General features: G+C 34.0%; 1 protein-coding gene across 4 annotated transcripts in view; it reads left to right on the top strand.

Moving 5' to 3' along the window:
* TNPO1 (transportin 1) overlaps positions 1–25,997 on the top strand; it is an 82,493-nt gene that overhangs the window by 40,925 nt on the left and 15,571 nt on the right. For all 4 annotated transcript variants that reach the window (XM_036886109.2, XM_036886108.2, XM_036886111.2 and 1 more), the window contains 13 exons: positions 991–1,124; positions 4,992–5,073; positions 7,983–8,105; positions 9,271–9,389; positions 14,604–14,664; positions 15,204–15,372; positions 18,289–18,441; positions 19,146–19,371; positions 21,423–21,594; positions 22,288–22,374; positions 23,558–23,665; positions 23,801–23,959; positions 24,040–24,127. In XM_036886109.2, coding sequence (XP_036742004.1) covers positions 991–1,124; positions 4,992–5,073; positions 7,983–8,105; positions 9,271–9,389; positions 14,604–14,664; positions 15,204–15,372; positions 18,289–18,441; positions 19,146–19,371; positions 21,423–21,594; positions 22,288–22,374; positions 23,558–23,665; positions 23,801–23,959; positions 24,040–24,127 — 1,681 coding nt within the window. The remainder of the gene's footprint in view (positions 1–990; positions 1,125–4,991; positions 5,074–7,982; positions 8,106–9,270; positions 9,390–14,603; positions 14,665–15,203; positions 15,373–18,288; positions 18,442–19,145; positions 19,372–21,422; positions 21,595–22,287; positions 22,375–23,557; positions 23,666–23,800; positions 23,960–24,039; positions 24,128–25,997) is intronic.

Here is a 25,997-nt window from a genome sequence, read left to right as displayed (position 1 = left end):
GGTGGCGGTCTTGGGAGAGGGAGTTAGCAAAGGAGTCTTTAAAGTCACTCTTCTCCTTCCCTAAAAGAAAAAAATCTTGCATTCTCATATATACATTTTCCCAGAATGCCTTGGAAATACACTGATGAGACTACAGAAAAACTAAAGTAGTAATATTTAGCCATCAGGTAATAGTTGATTAAAATGTAAATAGTGCAATGGTTAATAACATAAAAACAGATAAAAATTTTAAACAAGCATTAAGAATAAAAAATTTTAACTGCAGTTATCATGAAATTGTAGAGTTACTACAAAAGTCATATTTTAAAGAAACAATATTCTTAAATTGACTGCTGTGAAGAAGCAGCACCAGGGTGCTGCTGATGGAATTACAAGAAGTAAAGTAGGTGCTTGAGGTAACTAATAGTTTACGTACAGTGTACTAAAGCTCCAGATTAGCCCCTTTGGTATAAAAATGTTTATAGGGAGTTTGTGATTTGAATTGCTTGCTCTTTTAACTAATTCTGTCACCATTACCTAATGAATGGTTTACATTTAGATAATTTCTGAGTGACATTAAGACATCTTTGTGCTTTAGAGAGAACTGGTGTAATGGTTAAATATATATAAATCAGAGTTTTGCGGTCAATTTCAACAAACTTATTTAAAAAGATTCATGTTGACTTAAAATTGGCAAGACTGTTTCAGGAGAGGTTAGGTTTTTTAATTAGCTTTTATTTACTACATTCCCTACCAACCCAAATATCCTCTAAGTCATTTAAACCATAATGCTAAAATTAAAATGTAGCTTTATACTTAAATAGACTCTAGATTAACTCAGTGGTTTTATAAATCTGCCTTAAAAATTGATAATTAAATTTACAGATATTTATGAAGTAGCATTTTATGTGGGCTGAGAACATTAATCCATACAATTTAGTCACTATTCCACAATTTTGCTTTTGAAATGGCTTTTTAAATTAAGCCTAATAATATATATGTCTTTTACAGGGAGCATTTGGTGCCCTTCAGAAGATATGTGAAGATTCTGCTGAGATTTTAGATAGTGATGTTTTAGATCGTCCTCTCAACATCATGATTCCCAAATTTTTACAGTTCTTCAAGCATAGTAGTCCAAAAATAAGGTATCTGTGTAGCCAGTATTTCTAAATTCTGATATAAGCCTTACCACTCCTTTATATTGCATTACATAATATTTTTGTGACTAACAGAAGACACTGGGTATATCCCACAGGTGAACTTCAGTAATTGAAATTTACTCGTTTAAAAAACAAAAACCATGAGATGTTGACTTTCTGATGATATTTTCATTGAGTATGATAGATCTCTACCTTCTACGTGGTTAATTGCATTTGTAATGGTTAACAGTTACTCCTTTCAGGTCCTTCGAGTAAGGCTAACAATCATTTTGTTTTGGTGGTTCTTTGTTGTTTTGAATCTTGCCAAGTACCTTAATTTTCAACTGTAATAAATTTCGTCCACAATCACATCTAATATTAAGTAATTTTAGTTTAAGGATTTTATACCTAATTATGAAAACATTTTAAGCCTGAGGGTGGAAAGGTTCTTGAGTACATTCTGAAATGGCATGTTAGGCCTAGTTTGTTTGCTATCCCTGAAGTTAACCTCTAGTCTCCTGTTCTCCTCTATATCCCTTGTTCCTTGAAAAGTGCCTACTATATAGTTGAATATCATTTTATTTAGGATATTAAATTCGCCTTTGATTAAGTTTATCATTTTTCCTATCAAGCTATAATTATCATTTTGCCTTTATTACACTGTTCAAGTATGTGAGACTATAACTTCGTCCAAAATCCCCCAGGCCACTGTACCCTCTTTTCTTTTTCTCCCCTCCAGTTAAAGGGGTTTCCCCTGCTTTTCAAACATTTGCATTTGGCCACCTCACTCTTCTGAAAGTTCTACATTAATACCTGTTTTTGCTAACTGAAGGAAATGTAGATTTTTTTACTTTTATGAAAAAAGCCAGTACTGTACTAAGGTAGGTCTTTTGGAAAATGAGGGATAACTGTATATAATATTTTCTCTAACTTGTCCTTGGCTTGCACTTCTGTGGAGAAGTCATTGTTCTTCCTGATTGTTAGTTACTTTATTTTTGTTGTTTCCAGTTGTCAGTGCTTAATGCTTTTATGTAGATAATCAAACATCATACTACTGTTTAAAGAAGAAATTATGCCATTAGTAGAAGCAGTTAACTATTCAGGGCTATCCAACTGCTTGAACTTTATTGCATAGGCATAACTATTCAGATGCCCATTGGATTTTACTTGAGGATTCTTCAAGCTACATTCCGAAGGATCATGGTTTCAACAATGTGACAGGAGTAATCAGGAATCTTGTTTAAATTCTGTTTAGTTCTTATTCTTTTACCTTGATTTAATTGTAGTTACTTTTCATCTTAAGTGTTACTTAGTACAGTGTTATACTCAGAATGGAGCCTTAGTAGATGCTTAGTTGTCATAGTGTGCAAAAAAATAATATTTTCAAAATAAAATGTTACTTTTCTTGGCATAATTAACTATATAGAGGAGTCCATGTTCCTTAGGAAGTCTGCCCCTTTTAACATTTCAACTAAAGTGATGGAAAAAGTATAGTGATTTGCATACTTTCAAGAAATTTACTCTTTTGTGACCAATTCTCAGCAATTAACAAAACAGTCAAAAATATATATATTCCTGGTAAAAATTGGTACCACATTGCCAGATATAAAATTTTATTCTGTAATTTCAATACATTTTAGTAGGTGGATATTTGTTTAAAACCTAAGTAGCTAAAGTTCAGCAATATGGAAATGTTTTCATTCAGAGAATGTTCATAACTACCTATTTGGGATTCTCTTGAACATACTGTTAAATTTTTCTTCATTTTAGTGTATATTTGACTATCTGCTATGTATTCTAGCTATGCACTAAAAATATCTTCTGTCTATGTTTTATTCCATCTATATTTTATCCTATATTATTAACACCTTATTAATACAGGTTAACTGATATTTATTGTGTACTGGTAAAAAAGTCTTTCCTTCTCAAAATAACTGTTGGGCTTTGAGAATATAGAGTGAAACAAAGAAATGTAGTTTTAGTCATCACATGACTAAAGCAATTCAAAAATCAGAACCATTTCATATTCTTAATTATGTAAGAGTGCACAAAATTGGGTTATGATTCTTACCCCATGACATTCTCATAGTGGCCCAGTTCCATTTAGGCTTCAGTTACTATTTAGTCACTTTTAATAATACTCAAATCCACCACCCAAAACAAAATCGAAGACCTCACCAACAACCTGCATCTAATCCCAACTTTATCCTTCCCTTGCATTTAAAAAAATAATTTTCTTGCATATATATGTAAAGCATGTGTGTATATCTTTGTTTTTAACCTTATGAAAAGTATTAAACTGAATTTAATTTTTGACTTTAAATGTAATATGATGTTGCTAAGGTTGATCCATATTATGTCACTATAGGTCATCTGTTTTGACTACAATTTACTGTTGCTTTGCATGACAGTTACACAATTATTCATGTAAAACACCACCCTCCACTCACCACCTCCCGTACATGGGCTTTGGATGGCTTCCAGATTTTTGCTATTGGGGATAGTGCTCTTAAAAACATTTGTGTGTTTGGCTCTTGTCTATTTGCAAGTTTTTCTTAAGGTGACATTATAAAATCTTGGAAAGGAATTTCTGGGACACAGGGCATATGTGAATGAATAACTCAAGGAAATAACACCAAACTGTTTTCCAAAATACTTGCTATTAACAAAGCAGAAGATTCTCTATGCACACATAATCAGCATTTACTATTGTCATTACCTTATAATTTTTGCCTATCAAATAGATATAAAGTGATTTTTCACTATTGTCTTGAGAGTTTGCTTCTCAGTCATTTTGAACATCTTTCATTTGTTTGTGTGGTGCCTTTTCCTGTTGTCTTCTGTCTTTTTTCTATTGGGTTATCAAGAGGAAGCAAACAGGATGGACAGTAATAGAATTTCATGATAAATACTATGGAAAAATAATGAGAATAATGGATTAGTGATTCAGAGATATTCTATATAGAAGGTTCTCTGTAAAAGTAGCATTTGTGCAGAGACCTGAACAAAGTAAAACAGCTGGTTTTCAAAAGATAAAGGCAGAGAGCATTTAAGACAGAACAGCAAGTATAAAGGCCCTGGAGTATGGAATAAGCATTTTGGAAAGTGACAGAAGAAGAAAATTTGTAGCATAGTAGGAAATACAGTTAGGAGTTAGGGAGTAGCCACATTATGAAAGGATGTCTAGGCCTGTAGTCAGCAAGCTGTGACCCATTGGACCAAATGCAGCTATGACTTGTGAGCTGAGGATGATCTTCTATTTTAAAAGGTAATTGAAGGAAAAAATTATGCTGTCAGAGAGGTCTTATGTGGCCTGCAAAGCTTAAAATATTTACCATTTGACCTTCTGTGGAAAAAGTAGATTATGTTTTATTGGCACAATCTGAACAAGAATGTAATGTTTGTACTTGTGTGTCAGACAGGTTGTGTTGGGTTTTGGCACTGGAAATTTGGAAAACCAGGTAGAGCCTGTTGGAATGATCCTAGTGGGAAGTCATGGTGTGGCCTAGGGGAAGAGTGGAGGTAGTAAGAAATGATTGGATTGTGGATACAATTTTAAAGGTACTACATTAAGAATTGCATACCCATTATTTTTAAAACTGTAGGTAATAAACTCCCACCGTGCCACCATACAACCTCCCTCTCTACACTGTTAAAAATGTGCACGGTTCTTTCATACACTATCACTTCCATGAAACTATTACCATTGCTCTGCAACCTGCATTTCTCACTTAGGTTATTCACATTCTTCTGTGTTAATATGCAGAGAAATTTGACTTGTTCTTTTTAAGATGTGTGTGATGGGGAGTATATATACACTGTAATATTTTTATGGAGGAATATTTTAAGTTCTTGTCAATCTTCTGTTTATAGGTCTCATGCTGTTGCATGTGTCAATCAGTTTATCATTAGTAGGACTCAAGCACTGATGTTGCACATTGATTCTTTTATTGAGGTAAGATTTGTCATTTTCCTTTCTCCCTCTTTGCTTTTGATAAGGTTAGAAAATGTACGTTACATGTAGTTTTATTTTAAAACTATAGTAATGTGTAATTATAAACTCACTATTTAGGTATTTCTGATAGTATTAAAATTGGATACAGTACAGACTGATTTTTGTGAACTGAAAAAAAAAAGCCACTTAGCCTGTTGCTGTTATACTTGTATCACGATATAGGTACTGATTATGGGGTGTGTGTGTGTTTGACATCTTGATTATAAAATTTCTGCTTCAACATAATGTTCAAATTGCGTATGGAAATTAAATCTGCCAGTTGCTTTGCAATATTTGAAACATTGATGATTTTGAATAAACTTGGTTTATTTGCTTTCATTGTAAAATTAGAGGTATCGGGGCAGGGGGAATGACTCTTAAATCTCAGCAAGAATTTCTAAAGGCACTTTCAACTTTTTGATAAAAGCAGACAACATAATTTTCTGGCCAGGGCCCTAAGCAGAATTCCTTTTCAGAACTTGGTCCACTTGGTATAACAACAGTGAAAAAATTAAGGTTCTTTAAGCACTTCACTTTTGTTTTCATCAAATGAATTTAATTAAATAGTCCATTCCTTTTCAGCTGTTCTTAGGAAAAAATATTTTCTAAAGGCCGTACTGCTGATATATGATAGGAAATTGTAAGAAGAGGTGGGGAATCATGTCATCTTGTTTTTTCTCATCACTTAAGTTGATGAGCTTCTTTCTGAGCATCTGTTAGCAATAAACTATGAGCAGTAGCATTAAGGATAGGCTCCTCTAGCCATTATAAAAGTTGAAAGCAAAATGCATGGTTTTTAAATAGGTTTTACTGAGTATTTGTTATTAATCAGGTACTATACTTGGTGCTAGGAATACATAAATGTAATGCCTCAAGGTGTTTTCAGTCCAGTTTGGTATAGAAGGGAATGGGTAATATTAGAGGTCTGGAGTAGGACTGCCTGCGTTCAGATCCCAGCTCTGCTGCTGTTAACCTCGGGCACCTTATTCAACGGATGTTTTCAGTTTCATCATCTGTAAAATGAGCCTAATACTACACTTACCTTGTTAGATTATTATAAAGATACTTGCTGTAAATAAATTGAACAGTGCTTGTACAGAGTTGGCTCTCCAGATGTTAGCTACGACTATTTTTGTCAGAAGTGGTGGTAGTTTTATTGTAATTATAATAGTATTTTCTCTTAGTATTCTTTTTTCACAGCTTTTAAATAAAGGGAGCAGGGTTGGACATACCAGCATCTTATACAGAAATATAATTTAGATAGAAGAAATTCTCTGAAAATAGAAACTCTACAGGACCATACTCAGCAAGTGGAGCAAGAACATTTCCCAACATTTAAAAATATTTTCCATTAGTGTTAAATACCATATTAACACCACTTTGCTATTTGATGATCCTACAAGATTCAACCACATCTCCATCCTGTAAAAGCAGTAAACCACAGGAGGAGGAGGTACCTGACACATAGGCCCTTAGTAACTATTTGCTAAATAAATGGATTGATTAATTTCTTCAATTGTCAATGTTGTCATCAGGAGCTGATGTCAATGTCTTCTAAATCTAACAATATTGATGAAAAGTATATTGGTTGCTAATACATGGTTGTAACATATCTTGGCAAAACTGGGTATTCATACTTAAGACAACATCAAATTTAAGGGTGTATCTGACACATAAGCAGAGCCTGCTGGAAAAACAGTATTCTTCTCTCACCATGTAAAATATATCAGATTAAAAGAGGCACTACAGGGTTTTGAAAGCCTCAGATAGAGGACCGAGGACTAGGGGAAATAAAATGCTACAGCAGTACTTCACACATTGTCACATTTGATACTAGAACTTCTCCATGTAATCAAATTTCAGGTTCTTCTATTTGTAGACATTTCTGTGATTTCCTGGGAAAAGGAGGTAGGACATACTGGATTTTACTGATATTTTTAAAATTATTTTTTGCTGGTTTTCATGCATTGTGTATGGAAACAAAGTAAAACTCAGGAGTAAGATGGCGAAGGCTTATTATGTTGTGTTCTCACATCCCCCACTTGCATCCTGTTCGAGAGAGAACTTGTTTTTCTAATAGAGGCTTGTTGGTAGAGTGAAATGAGTGGACTTCCTCATGATTCCATGAAAAACAAATTTAGGTCCCCCACTAGCTAGCAAGTTACTTAAAGTCTAAGCTTCCATTTCTTTATCTGTAAAATTTATAACATCTTGGAGTTGTGAAGATTAAACCGTGTGGTCTGTTTTTCATTCAGACTTTTTTTTAACCTTGTAGGGAAACTTAAGAACAGCATAAGATCGATTGTTACATTTATTATTACTATTTCAATAGTTGACTTGGTGGTTTATTACTTTTTCGATAGTTGACTTGGTGAATAGCAGCAGTTTAGGGTTACGTTGTTAGAAACTGAGTATATATTTCTGAATTATTGATACTTTTATAGAACTTGCACCTATTACCATCTTAGGAATCAGGGTTAGTAGGAATAATCTCTTGACAGACAAAGGGTAAATCAGATTGTATTTTAATGATCACCTCTACTTCTGGGTGAACTGGACTAATGCCCCAATGTCCTAAAGACATTGTTTTATTCTCAGAGACTAAAAATTACCTCAAAACACAACTGATCAGACTCAGAAAGAATGGGTTTTATATTGTTTACCAAGATCATAATTTTTGGCAACTATCAACCTGTATTTGTCTTATTTCATAACTAATATTGTAGGCCAGTTAGTTCAGTCTTTACTTACACTATGTCTTAGGGTTTTTTTTCCAAATGTTTCTAACTTCCAAATTAGTGGTTATTACATGTAAACTTTTCTAATATATTGGGATACTTAACTAGAAAAAAATGTTTTTTGTGCAATAGAATCTCTTTGCATTGGCTGGTGATGAAGAACCAGAGGTACGGAAAAATGTATGCCGGGCACTTGTGATGTTGCTTGAAGTTCGAATGGATCGCCTGCTTCCTCACATGCATAATATAGTTGAGGTAATAATAGTTTAAAGTAGCTCTCTTCATCTTTCCCCCAGGAAAAATCTTGGGCACAAAATGTATGAGAAACCATTATTTTCCAATTTACTCAACGTCTTTGTTGGGGGGGACTACAAAAAACAGTTAAGATTGTTTTCAAATTATTACTTTTTTTTTCATGGAGATTGAAGATGTTACAGAGGGAGAAGAAGTTAGTTAGAGGAGTAGATAACTTTAAGACAGGATGATTCAGAGATACCTAGATTTTTTGTGTTTACTAGATAAATGGGTTAGGCTACATAGTAAAGCTGTGATAGACCAAGTGGCTTTTTCTTGTCATTGGAATTTAAAAATAAAGTTATGAGAGTTTATTTTCTACCTGTTATTGGTAAAATTCATCTGATCAACTGGTGACATGGTGTGGAATGTAATAGGGGCTGGCCTAGCACAACTGTTGTGTTTTCCATGTTCCATCATGTGAGATGTTTCAGGCAGGCAAAGGAGTTGTATGAAGGGAGATCATCAGTTGACCCCAATATCAGCCCCAGGTACATTGGGGAATCATGTATATGTCTTTGATTATATTGAGGTTTTTGAAGAGGAAAAGGGTAGAAACTATACCTTTGAGTAGATTTGGGGATCAGATGCTTCTCCAACTAAGAGTTGAAATTGGTTTGGTGTATTCAGAGGACATGATAAACAGGTTTTGTTGGAAACTAAGAATTATAGGTGCACTAAGAAAAATGTCTCTACTTTCTAAATTTAAAAAAGTTAATTTTTGTACTTGTATAATACACATACATACAAAGATTCTTCCTTTTAAAGAAAAGTATAATGGAGTTTCTTATTTTGATATTTCTAAGAAAACTTCACATTTGATTATTAATACTCACATTTTCAAAATATTGGTTTCATAAAGCAAAATATACCTGTAGAGAAGCTGATAAACAGTCCCATGTATTGGACACATTTCATATAGCATTGTTCTAAAGCAACAGTTTGTAGGTTTGGCTGCATTTTAGAATTGAATAGGAAGCTTTTTTAAGAATCCAAAGCCTGGGTGGAGAACCATGGCAAGTGCAAGGCCCCATAGCTGAGGACCATTAACTTACTGGAAAAGGGTTAGTTTTTTGTGTGTGTGTGTGATTGAAACTGATTAATATTAAGGCTCCTTTGTTTACAGTACATGCTGCAGAGGACCCAAGATCAAGATGAAAATGTGGCTTTAGAAGCCTGTGAATTTTGGCTCACTTTGGCTGAGCAACCAATATGCAAAGATGTACTTGTAAGGCATCTTCCTAAGTAAGTGCTCCTTCTTATGAGTGCTAGCCTTGCTCTTAAATGTAATAGATTGTTAATTTTTGTATTTTTAGGTTTTATTCTTCTGCCATTAGGGAATGAAGTTCTAAAGAAGTCTAACTTAATTTTACTGTTGTTACAACAAAAGAGATTTTTCAGTAAGCCATTACATTTTTTAATTATATAAGGGTGATTATTCTAAATCACAATCAATTTTGGATAAATCATGGCACCATTCTCTTTTTTAGTAATCCTTGTAATTTGACTGGATTCTGGTGGGAGTGTTTTTACCCAAAAAGTAATTTCCCACTAGTTTATGCTATGAAATTTTGGTTAACCTATTATTAACCCAATGAATACTGTTAAATCGGTCATTTTTCTTCTAATACACTTTTTCCAGTTGTTACTGAGATACAATTGACATAAAACACTGTGTGAGTTCTAGGTGTACAACATAATTATATATTGAAATCAGTTACTTTTAAAAATAATGCTTACTTTCTTTCGAAAATAAAGTAATACAGGCCTATGGAAAAAAATTAATGCACAAAACCTAAAATCTGGATTTTCACCATCTTGAGTAATCACTATTAGTATCTTGAAAGTGTTGTCTCTTCATGTTTTTTTTCTGTATGAGTACTGTATACCAAGTGCCATTTGTCCAGGGTGTTTTGGGAAGAATTAAATTTAGTAATATGCAAAGCACTTAAATGGCATGTAGCTATATAGTTACTAGTGCTTAAATTTTTTATTATTCTATTTTGTGGTTTGCTTTTTTCAGTTATTGTATGGTGTGTGCTTTCCTCCATGTGATTAGTCTTTAATCTTTCAGTACTATTCCATCATGGTGTGCATACCATGTATATATGGGTGAATGCCACGTATTATATGACTATTCTTCTGTTAAATATTTCAGTTGTGCCCCTTTTTTAATCATGCAAAATCCTAGAGTCAGCATCTTTGTCATAAGTGGTTATTTACTATAAGCTGTAACAACAGATAGTGGTAATACGCAATTACAGGTAGGTGCTCTAACTCTGTCATTACACTGATAAGCTTTAAACATCTTTAAAGAAATTAAGAACTTGGTAACAGGCTGAAAGATCAACACTCCCCATTTTGCTGTGTTGATTAGTGCAAACATTAAACAGCCCAAGCCAGTCATAACTGGGTTTGATTTACATGTCTTCAAACCCACTAGTTTGGGAACTATTTTTATATAAACAAGGCTGCATTTAGTTTTAGTCAAAATAATGCATTGTGAGGATGGGAGAATATCGACATGAATTTGTGCTGAGAAAAAATAAGTGTTCACTTAAGAATCAAAATTATATGTAATGAGATTTATTAATGTGGACTCACATAGAAATCACTTATGTGACAAGGGATGACAAACTTTATCTATTTCTGGGTGGCATACTTTTTAAATAATACTGTACTCTTCATTATTCAACTTATTTTTCAATTTATAAAAAATTGATGCACAATATTTTTGTTTCAAGTAAACAGCATAATGATTTGATAGTTATCTATTTTATTAGATGCTCACCCCAGGTAGTATACTGTCAATATAGAAAGATATTACAGAATTATTGACTGTATTCTCCATGCTGTACTTTTCATCCTTGTGACTATTTTATTTTGAGATTTTGTGCATCTTTATCCCCTTCACCTGTTTCACCCACTCACCCCAACCCCTCCCCAACCAGTGCTCATTGCCTCTGAGTCTACTACTATTTGTTCATTTTTGTTTTGTTTTGTTTTGTTTTTACATTCCACAAATAAGTGAAATTATATGGTATTGTCTTTTTCTGCCTGGCTTATTTCACTTGGCATATTTCCTTCTTTGTCCATCCATGTTGTTGTAAGTGCAAGATTTCTTTCTGTTTTATGGCTGAATAATATCCCATTGTGTGTATGTACCACATCTTTTATCTATTCATCTCGTGATGGACACTTCCATATCTTGGCTGTTGTTAAGTAATGCAGCAGTAAACATAGGGGTGCACATATCTTTTCAAATAAGGGATTTTGTTTTCTTTGGGCAAATCCTATAAGTGGAATTAACTGGACCATATGGTATTTCTATTCTTAGTTTCTTGAGGAACCTCCAAACTTCTTTCCACAGTGGCTCCTTCAGTTTACATTCCTACCAACAGTGTAGGAGGGTTCCCTTTTCTCCACATCCTTGCAAAGCTTTTTATTTCTTGTCTCTTGGATAGTGGCCATTCTGACTGGTGTGAGGTGATACCTCATTGTGGTTTTGATTTGCATTTTTCTGATGCTTAATGATGTGGAGCATCTTCTCATGTGCATATTGTCCATCTGTATGTCTTCTTTGGAAAAACATTTATTTAGGTCCTTTGCCCTTTTTTTAATTGGGTTGTTTTTTTTGGTGTTGAGTCATATGAGTTCCTTATATATTTTGGGTGTTAGCCCCTCATCAAATGTATCATTTGTGAATATAGTCTTGCATACCATAGGTTGCCTTTTTGTTTTGTCAGAGCTTTTTAATTTGATGTAGTCCCAGTTCTTTATTTTTGCTTTTATTTCCCTTGCCCAGGGAGACATGTTCAGAAAAAAAAACATTCATGTTTATGTTCAAGAGATTTTTGCCTGTTCTCTTCTAAGTGTTTTTATGGTTTCGTGTCTTATATTTAGTCTTCGATCCATTTTGAGTTTTGTGTATGTTGTTAGTCCAGTTTCATTCTCTTGCATGTAGCTGTCCATTATTGAATATTTGATAACATATTTTATCTGGTAGAGCAGGTCTTCACTTCTTTTCTCTTTTATCCCAAAATTATTTTGGCTTTCTCCCTCTTTGATTCTTGTACACTAACGTCTCCTGGGGCTATTATGTGGATTAATCAGTGTAAAACAACTACCCCAATGCCCAGCAAATAAATATTTAAATACTCAGTAAACATTCATTGTTGGTGTTGACATCATTGCCTTCCTGTGACGTTTCATTAAAATTTCCTTCTTGTTTTCTGTAGCTATGTGAGGCTTCAGGAGAAAGCTTCTTAACGGTTAGACCTGTTCAAAATAATGGTCTGCCTTTGAATATGATTAGAATTTGTCAGACACATGCCATACTGCCACATGGTCACAGTTAACTTCCATAGCTCACTTTCCCGCTCATTTTCTTATTCGTTCCACTTTATCAGTCCCTTATTTCCTGCACACCTTCTTTTTAATCTTTTTCTATCCAGCAGAAACATCATGGTCCACTAATTCAACTGTAAGAGCCATAAGCCTCCAGCTACCCTGCACCCCCTGGTCTGGATTAATTGAACTGTGCTTGTTAAATCTGTTGGGAAAGGTTAAACTGCCAGGAGGACTGATGGTTCTAGAAATTTGGTCTTCAGCATCAAGTGGACCAGTCACGCTATCTGTCAGTTTTTCTTGTTGCAGCTCAGCTTTTCTATACCAGAGTGACTATTTCAAAATGTCATCATTCTTCTGATGTTTCTTCATTCATTTTGAACATTTCTGCTTTACAGGGAAAACAGGTCACCCTTCCTCCTCTTCATAACCAATCTTGTTTATGGTCTTGTATAGCATTTTTTTTCTTATTCTGAGAGACTCCATTCCATTGGATAAGTGTATTTTCTCTTTTGACTTTTCCCTCTCTGTTGCCTCTTTTTTCTTTAACTTTATAACTTGATACAATTTCTTCCATCATATAAACTTCAAAAAGATGAAACTCACTATCTTCACTTGTTTGCCTCACTCCATGTAACTCAGTATTTTAGTCTGACATCTGTCCTTCCCATTTTCCTGAGATGATTAACAAAGATCATAAGTGATTTAACTATTTGTGATCCAGATGGACCTGGTTCTACAAAATACTGGTAGCTTACAGAATATGGTTCTGTGCATTATAAGTTTTATCTAGTTACACTAGCTGCAATGTTAAATTACTATTAAGCAGTTTTAGAATTTAGAAGGACTTGGAACATGAAAGTTTGGCTGGCTCACAGTTTTTATACCCATCCAGGAACTTTTAAATCCCACTACTTCCTTTTCCCTATTAGTATTTCTTTAGTTAATGAGAGCTTAAATTGCCTCATTGGTGGTGAAGTTGTACTCAAAATTGGTTTCATTCATGGTTATTTAATTGATATTAAAGCATGTAACTGAAGTAAGGCCTCAACAAAGGCTGAAGACGTTATGGTAAACAGTGAGAGCTTCTTGTATCTGGTGTAAAGAAAGGAAATTAACTTCAAAACAAACTCATTTAACTATACATCAAAAATATTCCAGTGTACCTGGAATCTCATGCTTACAGAATTAACAGGTTCTAATTTAATGACTGTGTAATACTTCCGATTGGTTTTGATAATCCTGATTTATTTTCTTAACTGGAAATTTAAGTTCTCAATTTCCTAAGAAATTAAATTTCCTAACTTTTTATCAAAGGCTATAATAACCTTGTTCATAGAGCTCTGTTTTTCATTTTGCATTATCTTTTGGATAAATTCCTTTAGACTTAACTGTGTTTACATTTTAAATAGGCATCTCTTTTATTAAAAGGAATACGAATATTCAATGTAGGCTCATGGTGAAAATGTCACATATAAAAAAATAAAGTAAAAGATAAATTTTGTACTTTTTTTGGCTACTTAACCCCCTCTCCAAAGATAGTTTCTTTCTGGATATGTACATCCTTCCTAGGTAGTCTGTGTATGCAAGTAATTAAACATGGGTGACCTCAAATGCAAATGTGCAATACGTGTTGCATAGCGGGATTTTGTGTGTGTGTGTGTGTGTGTGTGTGTGTGTGTGTGTGTGTGTGTGAATGTAATTTATTTTTAACCAAGCCCTAAATGATGGTCATTTAGATTGTTTCCAGTGTTTTGTTACTTCTTCTAGGAATATTGGTCTTTAAAAATTGGAAAGTTAATGTGTTTGAGATAAATTATTAGGAGAAAATTTGCTTTTTTTTGGTTACTATTTTTATTTCTAAGCACTGTTGGCAAGCTACCTTATCCCAATTAAGATTCCGTCAGTGGATCTCATGCATAACTATGTAAAAGGCCTGAGATGTTTTAGGAGTCCTCATTTAATAAAGGCAGACATCACAGAATATGCTCTGAGACAACACTAAACAGTGGTTGTCTCATTGGTAGTATTAGTATACGTAACATTGTTAAGACTTCTTAATAATTTTATGAGACCTTTAGATCTTTGTTTCATGAATTAATTTCTTTGTAGGTTAATTCCTGTGTTAGTGAATGGCATGAAGTACTCAGATATAGATATTATCCTACTTAAGGTAAGGAGATTATTTTCTGATGAATAGGAAAGATTATTTTTATTGACTTAGTAATTGAATTTTACTAATAGAACGTTTATTTATAATAGATATTAGGTAAGTAGGCTTCCTATTATATATAATATTCTACAGAGTTCAAAGATAGAGGCAAACAGAATGAATTTGGGTGATGATACAGCTTAATTGGAACTAGATAGTAACACTAGTAGGGTTAGCATTAATTTCCTGTTGATTGGAATTATTTGGAGTTTATTTTAAAGTATCTTAAATATGGTCTGAATTTGATTCGGTACTATAGATTATAGCAGCTGGTGGGAGGCAGTACAGTTTCATGCAGTTCAAAGTGACAGATACCTAACAGTTGTAATGATAGTCTCTCCTCCCCTTCACAAGGAACAGGGGAGTGGTTCTTAATGAAGAGGCATACTCAGATTCCAGTGCATGAACCCATCTCTGGGTATTCTGACTCTTTTACTCCTGTACATATTATTAACTTATAATGAATATCACCAAAATTTTTGCTTTTAAAAATAAAACAGGGTGATGTTGAAGAAGATGAAACGATTCCTGATAGTGAACAGGATATAAGACCACGTTTTCATCGTTCAAGGACCGTGGCTCAGCAGCATGACGAAGATGGGATTGAAGAGGAAGGTGATGACAACGATGAAATTGATGATGATGAGACAATTTCTGACTGGAATCTAAGTAAGTCAGGGAAAAAGCACAGTCACCTGCTTTGGTAATTTAACTGAAATAATTCACATCCTATATAATGCACCCAGTGAAGGGTACAATCCAGTGATTTTTATATATTCACAGAGTTGTGCAGCCATCATCAGTAAAATTGGAACATTCTCATCATCCCCAGAAAGAAGTGCTATATCTGTTAGCAGTCACTCTCCATTTTGTCCATTCCTCCAGCCCTAAGCAGCTGCTAGTCTGTGTTCTGTCTCCGTGGATTTGCCTATCCTGAACATTTCCTGTAAACGGAACATAAAATATTTAGTCCTTTGGCTGATTTCTTTCACTTAACATGTTTTCAGCATTCATCTATGTTGTAGCATGTGTCAGTACTTTGTTCCTTTTTATTGTGGGGAATAATCAGTTGTATGCATTTACCACACTCCTTTACCCATTCTTCAGTTGATAAACATTTTGTTGTTCCCCCTTCTGGCTATTGTATGAGTAATGATGTCATGGACATTTATGTGAAGTTTATGTATGGATGTATCTTTTCAATTCTCTTGGGTATATACCCATGAATGGGATTATACTGGGTAATTTCCAAAGTGGCTCACCATTTACTTTACTACCAGCAGTGTCTTAGGGTTCCAGTTCCTCTACATGCTTATCAATACTTACTGTTCTCTCTATCTTTCTTATTATAGCTATTCTGTATGAAGTGCTATCTTACAGTGGTTTTGTTTGGCATTTTCTTGATGGACCTGTTCATACATTTTATCTTCATTATATATATTCTTTAAAAAACTCCTTACCTCAAACTGCCATTGCTCAAACAGCTGTATATTTTGTTTGATACTGTAAAAAAGAACACTGTCCACAAGCTTTTCCTATTTTCCTAATATACTTTTTGGGATAATTTGCATGAGAAATGACTTCTTATCAGGTATTTTAAAATAATAAATTGTTTTGTCATATTCAAACTTACAAAATAGCTTTTTTTAAATCTCTGTTAGTTTCATCCTTAGCTACAAGTCTACATCATCTGTTGAGCCGGCGTTCTGGGCTACACTCAAATAACTTTGGGGAGGAACTTAGCCCCTATGTTTTGGTTTTGTTTATTTGCCAGTTTTTAAGGCTTCACTGCTAGAGTTCAGGTTTCTCAACCTCAGCATTTGGGGCCTCATAATTATTTGTTGTGGGGCAGGCAGCTCTGACCTCTGTCCAGTACATGCCAGCAGCACCCCACACACACACAACATTTGTGACAACCAACAATGTCTCCAGACATTGCCCATTGTCCCCTGGGAAACAGGCTGCCCCCAGATGAGAACCACCTCGGTAATTCAGAGTTTTGGGATTTCTGGTAACTGATGAAGCAGTTAAGGATGTGATCGTCAACCTGGTCTGTAATTCATTTGGTTAAATATAATGTAATTCATTTGCTAATTCCTGCTGCCTATTTAGTTTCCTTACAACTAACAATTCCTTAGAGTGCCTAATTTCCCCAACAAGAGAACGACCCCAAAGTCTTCATTTCTGTCACACATTACCACAATCCCTCCTTAATCCAGCGATGCCTAAAACCATGGCCAGGGCCAAGCCCTGTATATACTGTTTTTTCCTATACATACATAACAATGACAAGGTTTAATTTATAAATTAGGCATAGTAAGAGATTAACAACAACAAGTAATAATAAAATAGAACAATTATAATAACGTACTATAATAAAAGTTGTGGTTGTGCTGTCTCAAATACTCACACTTTTTGTAGCTGTGACATGATAAAATGTCTACATAAGATGAAGTAAGGTGAATGACATAGGCATTGTGACATAGTGTTGGATACTGTTGACCTTCTAATGATACATTAAGAGGAGGATCATCTGTTTCCCAACTTTGGAAAGTGAAACTGTGGATAAGGGGAGACTACTGTACCTCCCAGTGTATCCCTGCTCTCAGGTTGGGGCAGGATAGATTAAGATTATAATATAGGGAATATTACAAAAGTAATACTGTACACTGAATTGGGGAAAATGAAAAACAACACCTCTTCATATCTATCCTTACAGAAATTTTTCCATGCACGTACAGAAAAATCACTTGTATATCTTCTTTTTTGGAGGAGGCCAGCTTTCCAAAAGTGAAATCAGATTATATGTATTTGCTGGGTTATTTCTACATGTAAATACATTATATATCACCACATGAAGATTTCATTCTGTTTCATGGCAGTGTAATACTCATTTATGTGGATCTACCACACAATATAACTAAGACCCTTATTGATGAGTTAGGTAATACTTCTGGCCAGTTTTAACAGCCTTTTTTTAAAAGGATGTTACCTTTTCTAAGAGTTTGTGATCAACTGTTCATTATGCCTCATTCACATTGGGAAAAATTCAGGTAATTATATTTTGTTTTCAATTTTTCTGTTTTCCTAACTTGTGTAAAATGAAGTCTAATTGATATATAGTCCCATAGTTAATAGTTCCTTTGTGAAGAATGTTTTCCTGCATATTTTATGCTTCATGTGCTAGTGACTTTTTGTTTCAATTTATTTGTTTAACCTCCAGCTAAGTCATTACGTATCTGACTGTGAATGATCTTTTTCTAGGTATGTTAAGTAGAAATAATAGACACATTTTGCTGTGGGATTTGTAACAGTGGGATTATATCCTAGAAGCATTAAATTGATTGGAACAATAGTTTGCTAGTGCTTAGTTATAAATTATTCTTGTTAATAGAGATTTTTACTCATGTGACAGGCTATCTCTTATTTAATTCTTTGAAACTCCAGAAGTATAAATACAGTGTTGTACATACAACAGATACTCATTATAGACATATATGGATAGGTAGATATATAGATACAGATATAGATGTTAACTAAATGATAATAGAGGTTAATGTATTTTTGAATTAAATATTTCTTTAGGAAAATGTTCTGCTGCTGCCCTAGATGTTCTGGCAAATGTGTATCGTGATGAACTTTTGCCACATATTTTGCCCCTTTTGAAAGAATTACTGTTTCATCATGAATGGGTTGTTAAAGAATCAGGCATCTTGGTTTTAGGAGCAATTGCTGAAGGTAAGTCTAAGTCAGATTTGAACTGTGAAATCCTAATTAGGCACTAATATGGTTAGGCTGATTCAAGGAATTGTTCATCTCTGAGCAAAGACTAAGACTATTCACTCTTGAATTCACATACTTCTTTGCTCATTTGTGTTACTAATGGGGTAGGGGCCACATTAACCTTAAAAAGAATAATTGAATCCAAAAGTCATCTTAGGATCTAAGTTTTTACTTTGAACCAGTTAACTGTGATTAAGCAGCCATAGACTTCTGACTCCAGCCAGATATTTTGCAAACGCTTCTGTTACAATAAAGAGAACAGAATAAGAGGACTCTGATGTCAGAAGCATCCCCATTGCTAGAAAACTGACTTCAGTAGGTAATTAAGTCAAGAGTGTCATCATCCTATAAAAAGGTTATTATTCTCTCTTAGCTGTAAATACCTATCTATAAGAAACTGAAGTATTGTACAAGCAATTCTGAAGGCCATTGATTTGTGTAGAGTAAAATGAGCTTTCCCAGCCCTACTAGAAGATACTTAGGAGCAGTTAGCTCTTACTTCAGGTTTGCTTTTTTTTTAACAGATTATTACAGTATATTGCAGTAGAGATGATCTATTATTTATCGGTTCTTGTATCAGTTTACTATTTAACTGAAATAATTGTATATTAACCAAATTTTAGCACTTTCTGAAAGATTTCTATTTTCCCCCCACCTAGGTTGCATGCAGGGCATGATTCCATACCTGCCTGAGCTCATTCCTCACCTTATTCAGTGCCTCTCTGATAAAAAGGCTCTTGTGCGTTCCATAACATGCTGGACTCTTAGCCGCTATGCACACTGGGTAGTCAGCCAGCCCCCAGACACGTACCTGAAGCCATTAATGACAGAATTGCTAAAGCGAATCCTGGATAGCAACAAGAGAGTACAGGAAGCTGCCTGCAGGTGGGACCAATTCATAACAAAATGTTCATCCCTGGGGAAGAGAGCGGGTATTGCAGTTAGAAACTAATTTTCAACCTTGTGGTGGAATGTTGATATTAAACCATTAATGGGGGGTTTTGTTTTATGTAGTTTTCACATGATGATTTTGTAAATCTGAATGTGACTTCTAATTAGACATCGGTCTTCTCTGTGCATTCAACTTTTTTTTTTCTCTGTGGCTATAATAGTAGAATTATCTTTCACCCCAGTTCCCACAGACACCTGGAGTGGTGATGGCACTGGTCATAGTCTTGAGGGAATAACTGAGTTTGAGCAGATTTACATCATTAGACTATAGGTCAACTACTGTAATTTCATAGTAAGTTCCACAGTGACCTGTCGTCTATCACTCAGTGAATCTACTCCTGTAGCTGCTCTTGTCAGTTAGTTGAGTTTGGGGCTATGTTTGTTTTTATACCAGACCAACAGTTTCACTGCTACAGATATTCCAGGTTTCTAGAATAAATCTTTATGTTCTAAAAAGGCCTGTCACATAGGTTTATAGCTCTTAATTTTTCAAATAGAATTGCTTTTACCATTGACTTTTTTAATAGGAAGAAATAGCCATTGAAAGGAAAGATTTTAATGGAGTTGGACTTCACTAGATCTGAAGCAAAAATATTTGGGAGAGTTCTAATTCTTAATGATATGAATGAAAATTGAACATGGGGACTTTGGTGATTAATTGCACTAAATTTTGGGTGGGTGGAGAATATAGATTATGCTTGATTTCCTGTAATTTATTAATTCAAGGGGTTTTGGTGGGTTTTTTTAGCCCTTTACTAATTGTTAGGCATAAACTAAGTGCTAGGCTTGCAGTCCCTGCCATCTTGAAATTTAGAGGGTAGTAAGGAACACTAAACAACCGTATATTTCATGGCAAGTACTGTGAAGGAAATAGATAAATAGTTCACAGTGCTAATGAACAAGGCTTTTGTTAACAAATGGGTTAAACCTATCATTTTAGGGAATTTCTGACTGGATAGGACAGAAGATAACACCTTAATTTTTAGAAATGGAATGAAATTAAGACGTACCTTAGAGACAAAACAAATGTAAATTTCCCTGAGACTCTGGACTTTTTTCCTTTCTTGTACATTTGTCCTAACAGATAAGCCATACATAAGACAATTTTGCAATAACAAATGTACTGTACATTCTAATGTGTAGTTTAGGTCTTAGAGAAACATTCTTTTAACTTTATTGAGGAATAATTGCCAGCTATAATTGCATATATTTCAAGTATATACCTGATGATTTGGTAATACGTTATAGAACAGTTCCTAAGATAAATAATACATCTTTCACCTCACGTAATAACATAGTTAAGTCTTTTTGTGATAAGAATACTTAGGATCTACTCTCAACCACTTGCAAGTAAACAATACCATATTATTAACTATAGTCACCATGCTGTACACTAGATCCTCAAAATTTATTGTAATTGAAAATTACAAAATTTATTGTAATTGGAAACTTTGACCTACATCACCTTCCCACTGAGAAAAATTCATGAGGCCCTGATACTGCTGGGGTTTTACATCCGTCAAACACACTAAGTGTTAAGAAAAATGTTTCTATTATTTTGTGACACTTGATGTACATCTGAATGGTAAGGTGTAAATTAGAGTTTAATTAGTTGTGATTTCGTTAATCACTAGAATAATCACTAGAGCATAAGCTCCCTGAGAATTGGGGCATTGTTTTGTTCATTGCTCTATTCCCATCACTCAGCAACTAAAATAGTAAACATCATGTAAATGTATTGAATGAATAAAGTAAGAACCACAAAGTTTTAGTTTTAGATTTTGCCATTGTAGTTATACAAATCGTCAGAGGGGACAGCCTCTTGAAGTGATAAGGATGGAAAAGAAACAATATAAATAAGCATCTGGTGTGGTGAGGTAAGAAACTAGGCATGTAAAGTACTAGAGATAGAGATAGTCTATAAACTGGATTTAGTTTCCTATTTTAAACAATTCTTTTCTATACTCTCTTTTTTTAAATCATAGTGCCTTTGCTACCCTAGAAGAGGAGGCTTGTACGGAACTTGTTCCTTACCTTGCTTATATACTTGATACCTTGGTCTTCGCATTTAGTAAATACCAGCATAAGAACCTGCTCATTCTTTATGATGCCATAGGAACTTTAGCAGATTCAGTAGGACATCATTTAAACAAACCAGTAAGTATCTATGATTAATTATTGTAGGGAAAAAATGTAGCATAGTTATTGTCAGTGTGTTAATATATATTTGGAAATTAAAATGTTTTGGGAAATGTGAACTGTTTAAAATAGTGTTGGCTACCTTAAGGATGTAGATCTTAAAGAGGCAGAAAGTGTTTTTCTGAATGTCTTTAGAGTCTTCAGAATCTGCGCTCCTTGTTTGTATTATTATTATATTTATTTACTTGGTTTTTATTTTATTTATTTTTTTATGGGTTCTGCCCTTTGAATAAAAATACTTAAATGATTATACCTTTTTTACCAATCCCTCTGTAGTTAACCTGTCATATACATACTGTATAGCAAGAGCTGTTCATAACAGTCCCGTGGATTTTTAAAAATCCATCATTAGAGAGTATAACTTACAAATAATCTGATTGTGATTCAGTGGTTTTGATGTATCGGCATATTTGTGTACATTTTGTTTCAAAGAGAATATAAAATGACTTAAAAGTAGAACAAGGCCATATAAATTAAAAGGCAAAAAAAAATGTTTTTAAGGTACTAAGTAGAGCAAAGAGAGTCTTTCTTAAATGTATTCTGTAATGATTTTACACAGTTACTCTTAAATGGGTTTTAATTTTCATTGACTTAAAATAGACTTGTTTACATATGATAGTGGAGCTTTGTGTTTTTCATCATTGTAAATAGGAATATATTCAGATGCTAATGCCTCCACTGATCCAGAAATGGAACATGTTAAAGGATGAAGATAAAGATCTCTTTCCTTTACTTGAGGTATGTTAATCTGGTATCATTTAGTTCATCTAACAGTGTGTTCCATCAGAAACAACTGTCCAAATCTAAAATGAGTATATGTGATAAGTAAAGCATTAATAAATTTGCATTCTGAACCATTTTCTGTTAAAATGCTGAAAAATATGTAGCATCGTCATTTTAATTATAATAAATTTATACTAAGAAATACTGTTAAATAGAAAAAGCATAATGGACATGTAATGGGTTTAGTTTTTGGGTTTAAGTATCAAAGGAATATTTATCTTTTTTAACATGCTCTACTCAATTGTTAATAAATTATCTTGTAGATATTTCCATATCAGCCTAGATAGGTATGTCTCTAACCCTGTTTTTTTATAGATATGTAGTTATAATATAAATATAGTTTAAATTATTGTATATATATTGTATATTCAAAAATATACTCAGACATATATATGAAGTACAAAAAAAAAACTCAGACATATATATGAAGTAATATTGGGGCTTGATGCTAATAAGGAGAGACGTCACTTTATACCTTTTCTGTTGTTTGAGGTTTCCATGTTATTTTATACTAAGTACTCTTTTAAACCATAAAGAAATTTTGTATGATATTCAAATAACACACTATAAAATATGATGTCCTTAAACCTAGATGAATTAATATTGTGGAGCCAGTTCAATCATTGGCATTCTTGTTCCCCCTGACATTTTCAGAGGTCACCACTCCTGCCATGGATTGTCCCTAGCCAGAGAAACATGACCAAGAGCAATGGCTAATTCTGGGCCCAACAAAACAAGAAGTGTCATTTAGCTAAAAATATTTACTTTCAGGCAGGGGCTCAGAATGTGCCCAGTAAAGACCATCCACATCATTCACCAAGATGGGAGGATAAACAAATGTGTTAATATTTGAGGGAAAAAATTGGAATATATAATACTTGATCTGTTCTTGAAGGGTGATGTTGATTATAGAAACTTCTTTACTTCTGAGGAAACCTCCCCTTAATGCTGACAAACTTAATAGCTATGACTGGCATCCAAAGGAGAGTTTTCAGAAGATAAACCTGCTACTATACTACTGTAGATGGGTAGAGCAGGCTTTTAAGTGACTAGGATTGTATTGAATACACTTTCAAACATTTATCATAATCTTAAAAGTGTGCCCAGAAATTTTACACATGCACTCTGTTCTTTGTAGTGCCTATCTTCAGTTGCCACAGCCCTGCAGTCTGGCTTCCTCCCATACTGTGAACCTGTGTATCAGCGTTGTGTAAACCTAGTACAGAAGACTCTTGCACAAGCCATGGTATTTAAAAATAAATTCTTTTATCTCTTTCCCTTCTTGGCATCATAAAAATTTTCCAAAGAAAGGCGTAATATATACATACTTCTTCAGTAACTGATTCAAAGTAAGTTTTCAAAAAATTGTATCTAATTTCAGCTGAATAATGCTCAACCAGATCAATATGAGGCTCCAGATAAAGATTTTATGATAGTGGCTCTTGATTTACTCAGTGGCCTGGCTGAAGGACTTGGAGGCAACATTGAACAGCTAGTAGCCCGAAGTAACATTCTAACACTAATGTATCAGTGCATGCAGGTGAGACTTTTTAAATTAAAATGAATTAAAACCTTGTTCTCTGTGTCACATGGGAGTTAATTTCTTCTTTCTTCTTACAGGATAAAATGCCAGAAGTTCGACAGAGTTCCTTTGCTCTGTTAGGTGACCTGACAAAAGCTTGCTTTCAGCATGTTAAGCCCTGTATAGGTATGAATATTTTCTACTGCTTTGATGTGGTTTTTAATATTTTTACATCAGCTGTATTTTTTATTTTTGAACTGAAATTTTATGGAATCCCAACATTTATAAATGTACATTTTACTGGTTAAAGGTGCTCTGATTGAAATAGGCAGCATGAGAACCCCTGTTCATTATTCCCTTGAGTTCACCATCATTTCAGCAGTGTTAGGCAGTCAGGACTGGAGAAAAGTTGGAAAGTATTACTTTAGAGTAAAGGACATGCCCACCTGTGAAGCCTTGATGTCTTGATGTCCTGTATGCTAGTTAATGGTTACTTTTTTAATGGCCTCTTTTTTTTTGTTTTTTTGGTAGAGGTGTACCCAGAATTAGTCATAATGAGGTTTTCTCAGGATAAATCATGCTTTTTCAGATAGTCCTAGGAAACTTTTCAAACAAATTACTCTAGAAGTGAATAATTTGTTTGTTTTAATAGGATAGCATATTATTCCTCAAATAATATAGCCTGAATTGGTATCAGACCCATTAGTTTTTGGTTATTTTTCCTTCATTTCTATATCCCATTATCTTAGTTAGATGACAGTTGTTCATAATACATGATTTAATAAACCTTGGTTTAAAACATTGACCTGAATGGTTTCTTCATTTGATAATCGTGCTTTTACTAAAACTTTGTTTTTCCAGTGTTGAGATATGAATGACCTAACATTGTATAAGCTTCAGGTGTACAGCATAATGACCAGATATATGTCTATGTTGTGAAATGATTACCACAATAAGTTTAGTGAACATTACATAGTTACAAAGGGTTTTTTTTTTGTTCTGAGAACTTCTAAGATTGGCTCTTTAAGCAACTTGGAAATACACAATACAGTATTGCTTATTGTAGTCGTCATGTTGTTCATTATATCACCAAAACTTCCTTATCTTATAACTTGAAGTTTGTACCTTTAGAACACCTTCATTCAGTTCCTAGTTGTACTTTTGAATAATAACTATATTTCTGAATTTTGAATAATAACATAAATTATGATATATTATTTAAGCTTACCTATCCTAAATGAAAGTATAATGAATTCATTTCATGGAAAGCCTGTTCTACAACTACTTACCACCTCTTTAGTTTTTGTGAATTTAAACTTGTATGAAAATATTTCATTTTTTTATTTTAAGACTTTATAAATTATGTGTAACTTCCTCAGGAGGTATACAGTGTCCAGTTGTCTTTTTTATGTTATGGCCCATGATTATTTTCTAGATTAGTGTTTTTCAGTTTTCAACCAGGCAATTTTGTGCACTGCACCCCCACTGCGACCTTCCAAGGGAATATTTGGCAATGTCTGGAGACATTTTGTTTAACACTGGGGTGTATTGCTGGTATCTAATGGGTAGAAGCGAAGGATATTGCTAAACAGCCTGCAGTGTACAAGACAGGCTCTCCCCACCCCTACCAGACTGAGGTGGCCTGAGTCACCCGTGTTGCAGTTGAGGTTGAAAAACCCTAGCTTAGATCCACTAACTTTAGGGGTCTTTAAAAAAAATAACAATACTCTAATTCTTCATTTAATAATAAGAATACATATATAGAGACATTGCTAATATCAATAAAATACTACCCTAAGGTACAAATCTTACAGGAGAGGCAGGACAGCTACTTGATCCTTCCTCTTTATTTACCAGTTTTCAAAATAATGAATTGATTCCCTGGATCTTCCACAGGTATCTGTATTGTGTTTCAGAGTTTAGTTTTCGTTTGTGTTTGTTTTTTGAGTGTCACTATGAAGTCATGATGCTCAGATTGTCCTTCCGCCAGCAGTGAGAGCTTAAGCAAGTTGGCTTCTGAGTCCTTTCTGGTGTGCAAGAATACCCCAGGCTTGTT

This window comes from Manis pentadactyla, chromosome 2 (genome assembly GCF_030020395.1).
Source record: "Manis pentadactyla isolate mManPen7 chromosome 2, mManPen7.hap1, whole genome shotgun sequence".
NCBI lineage: Eukaryota > Metazoa > Chordata > Mammalia > Pholidota > Manidae > Manis > Manis pentadactyla.
This window is presented reverse-complemented; position numbering and strand designations above follow the sequence as displayed.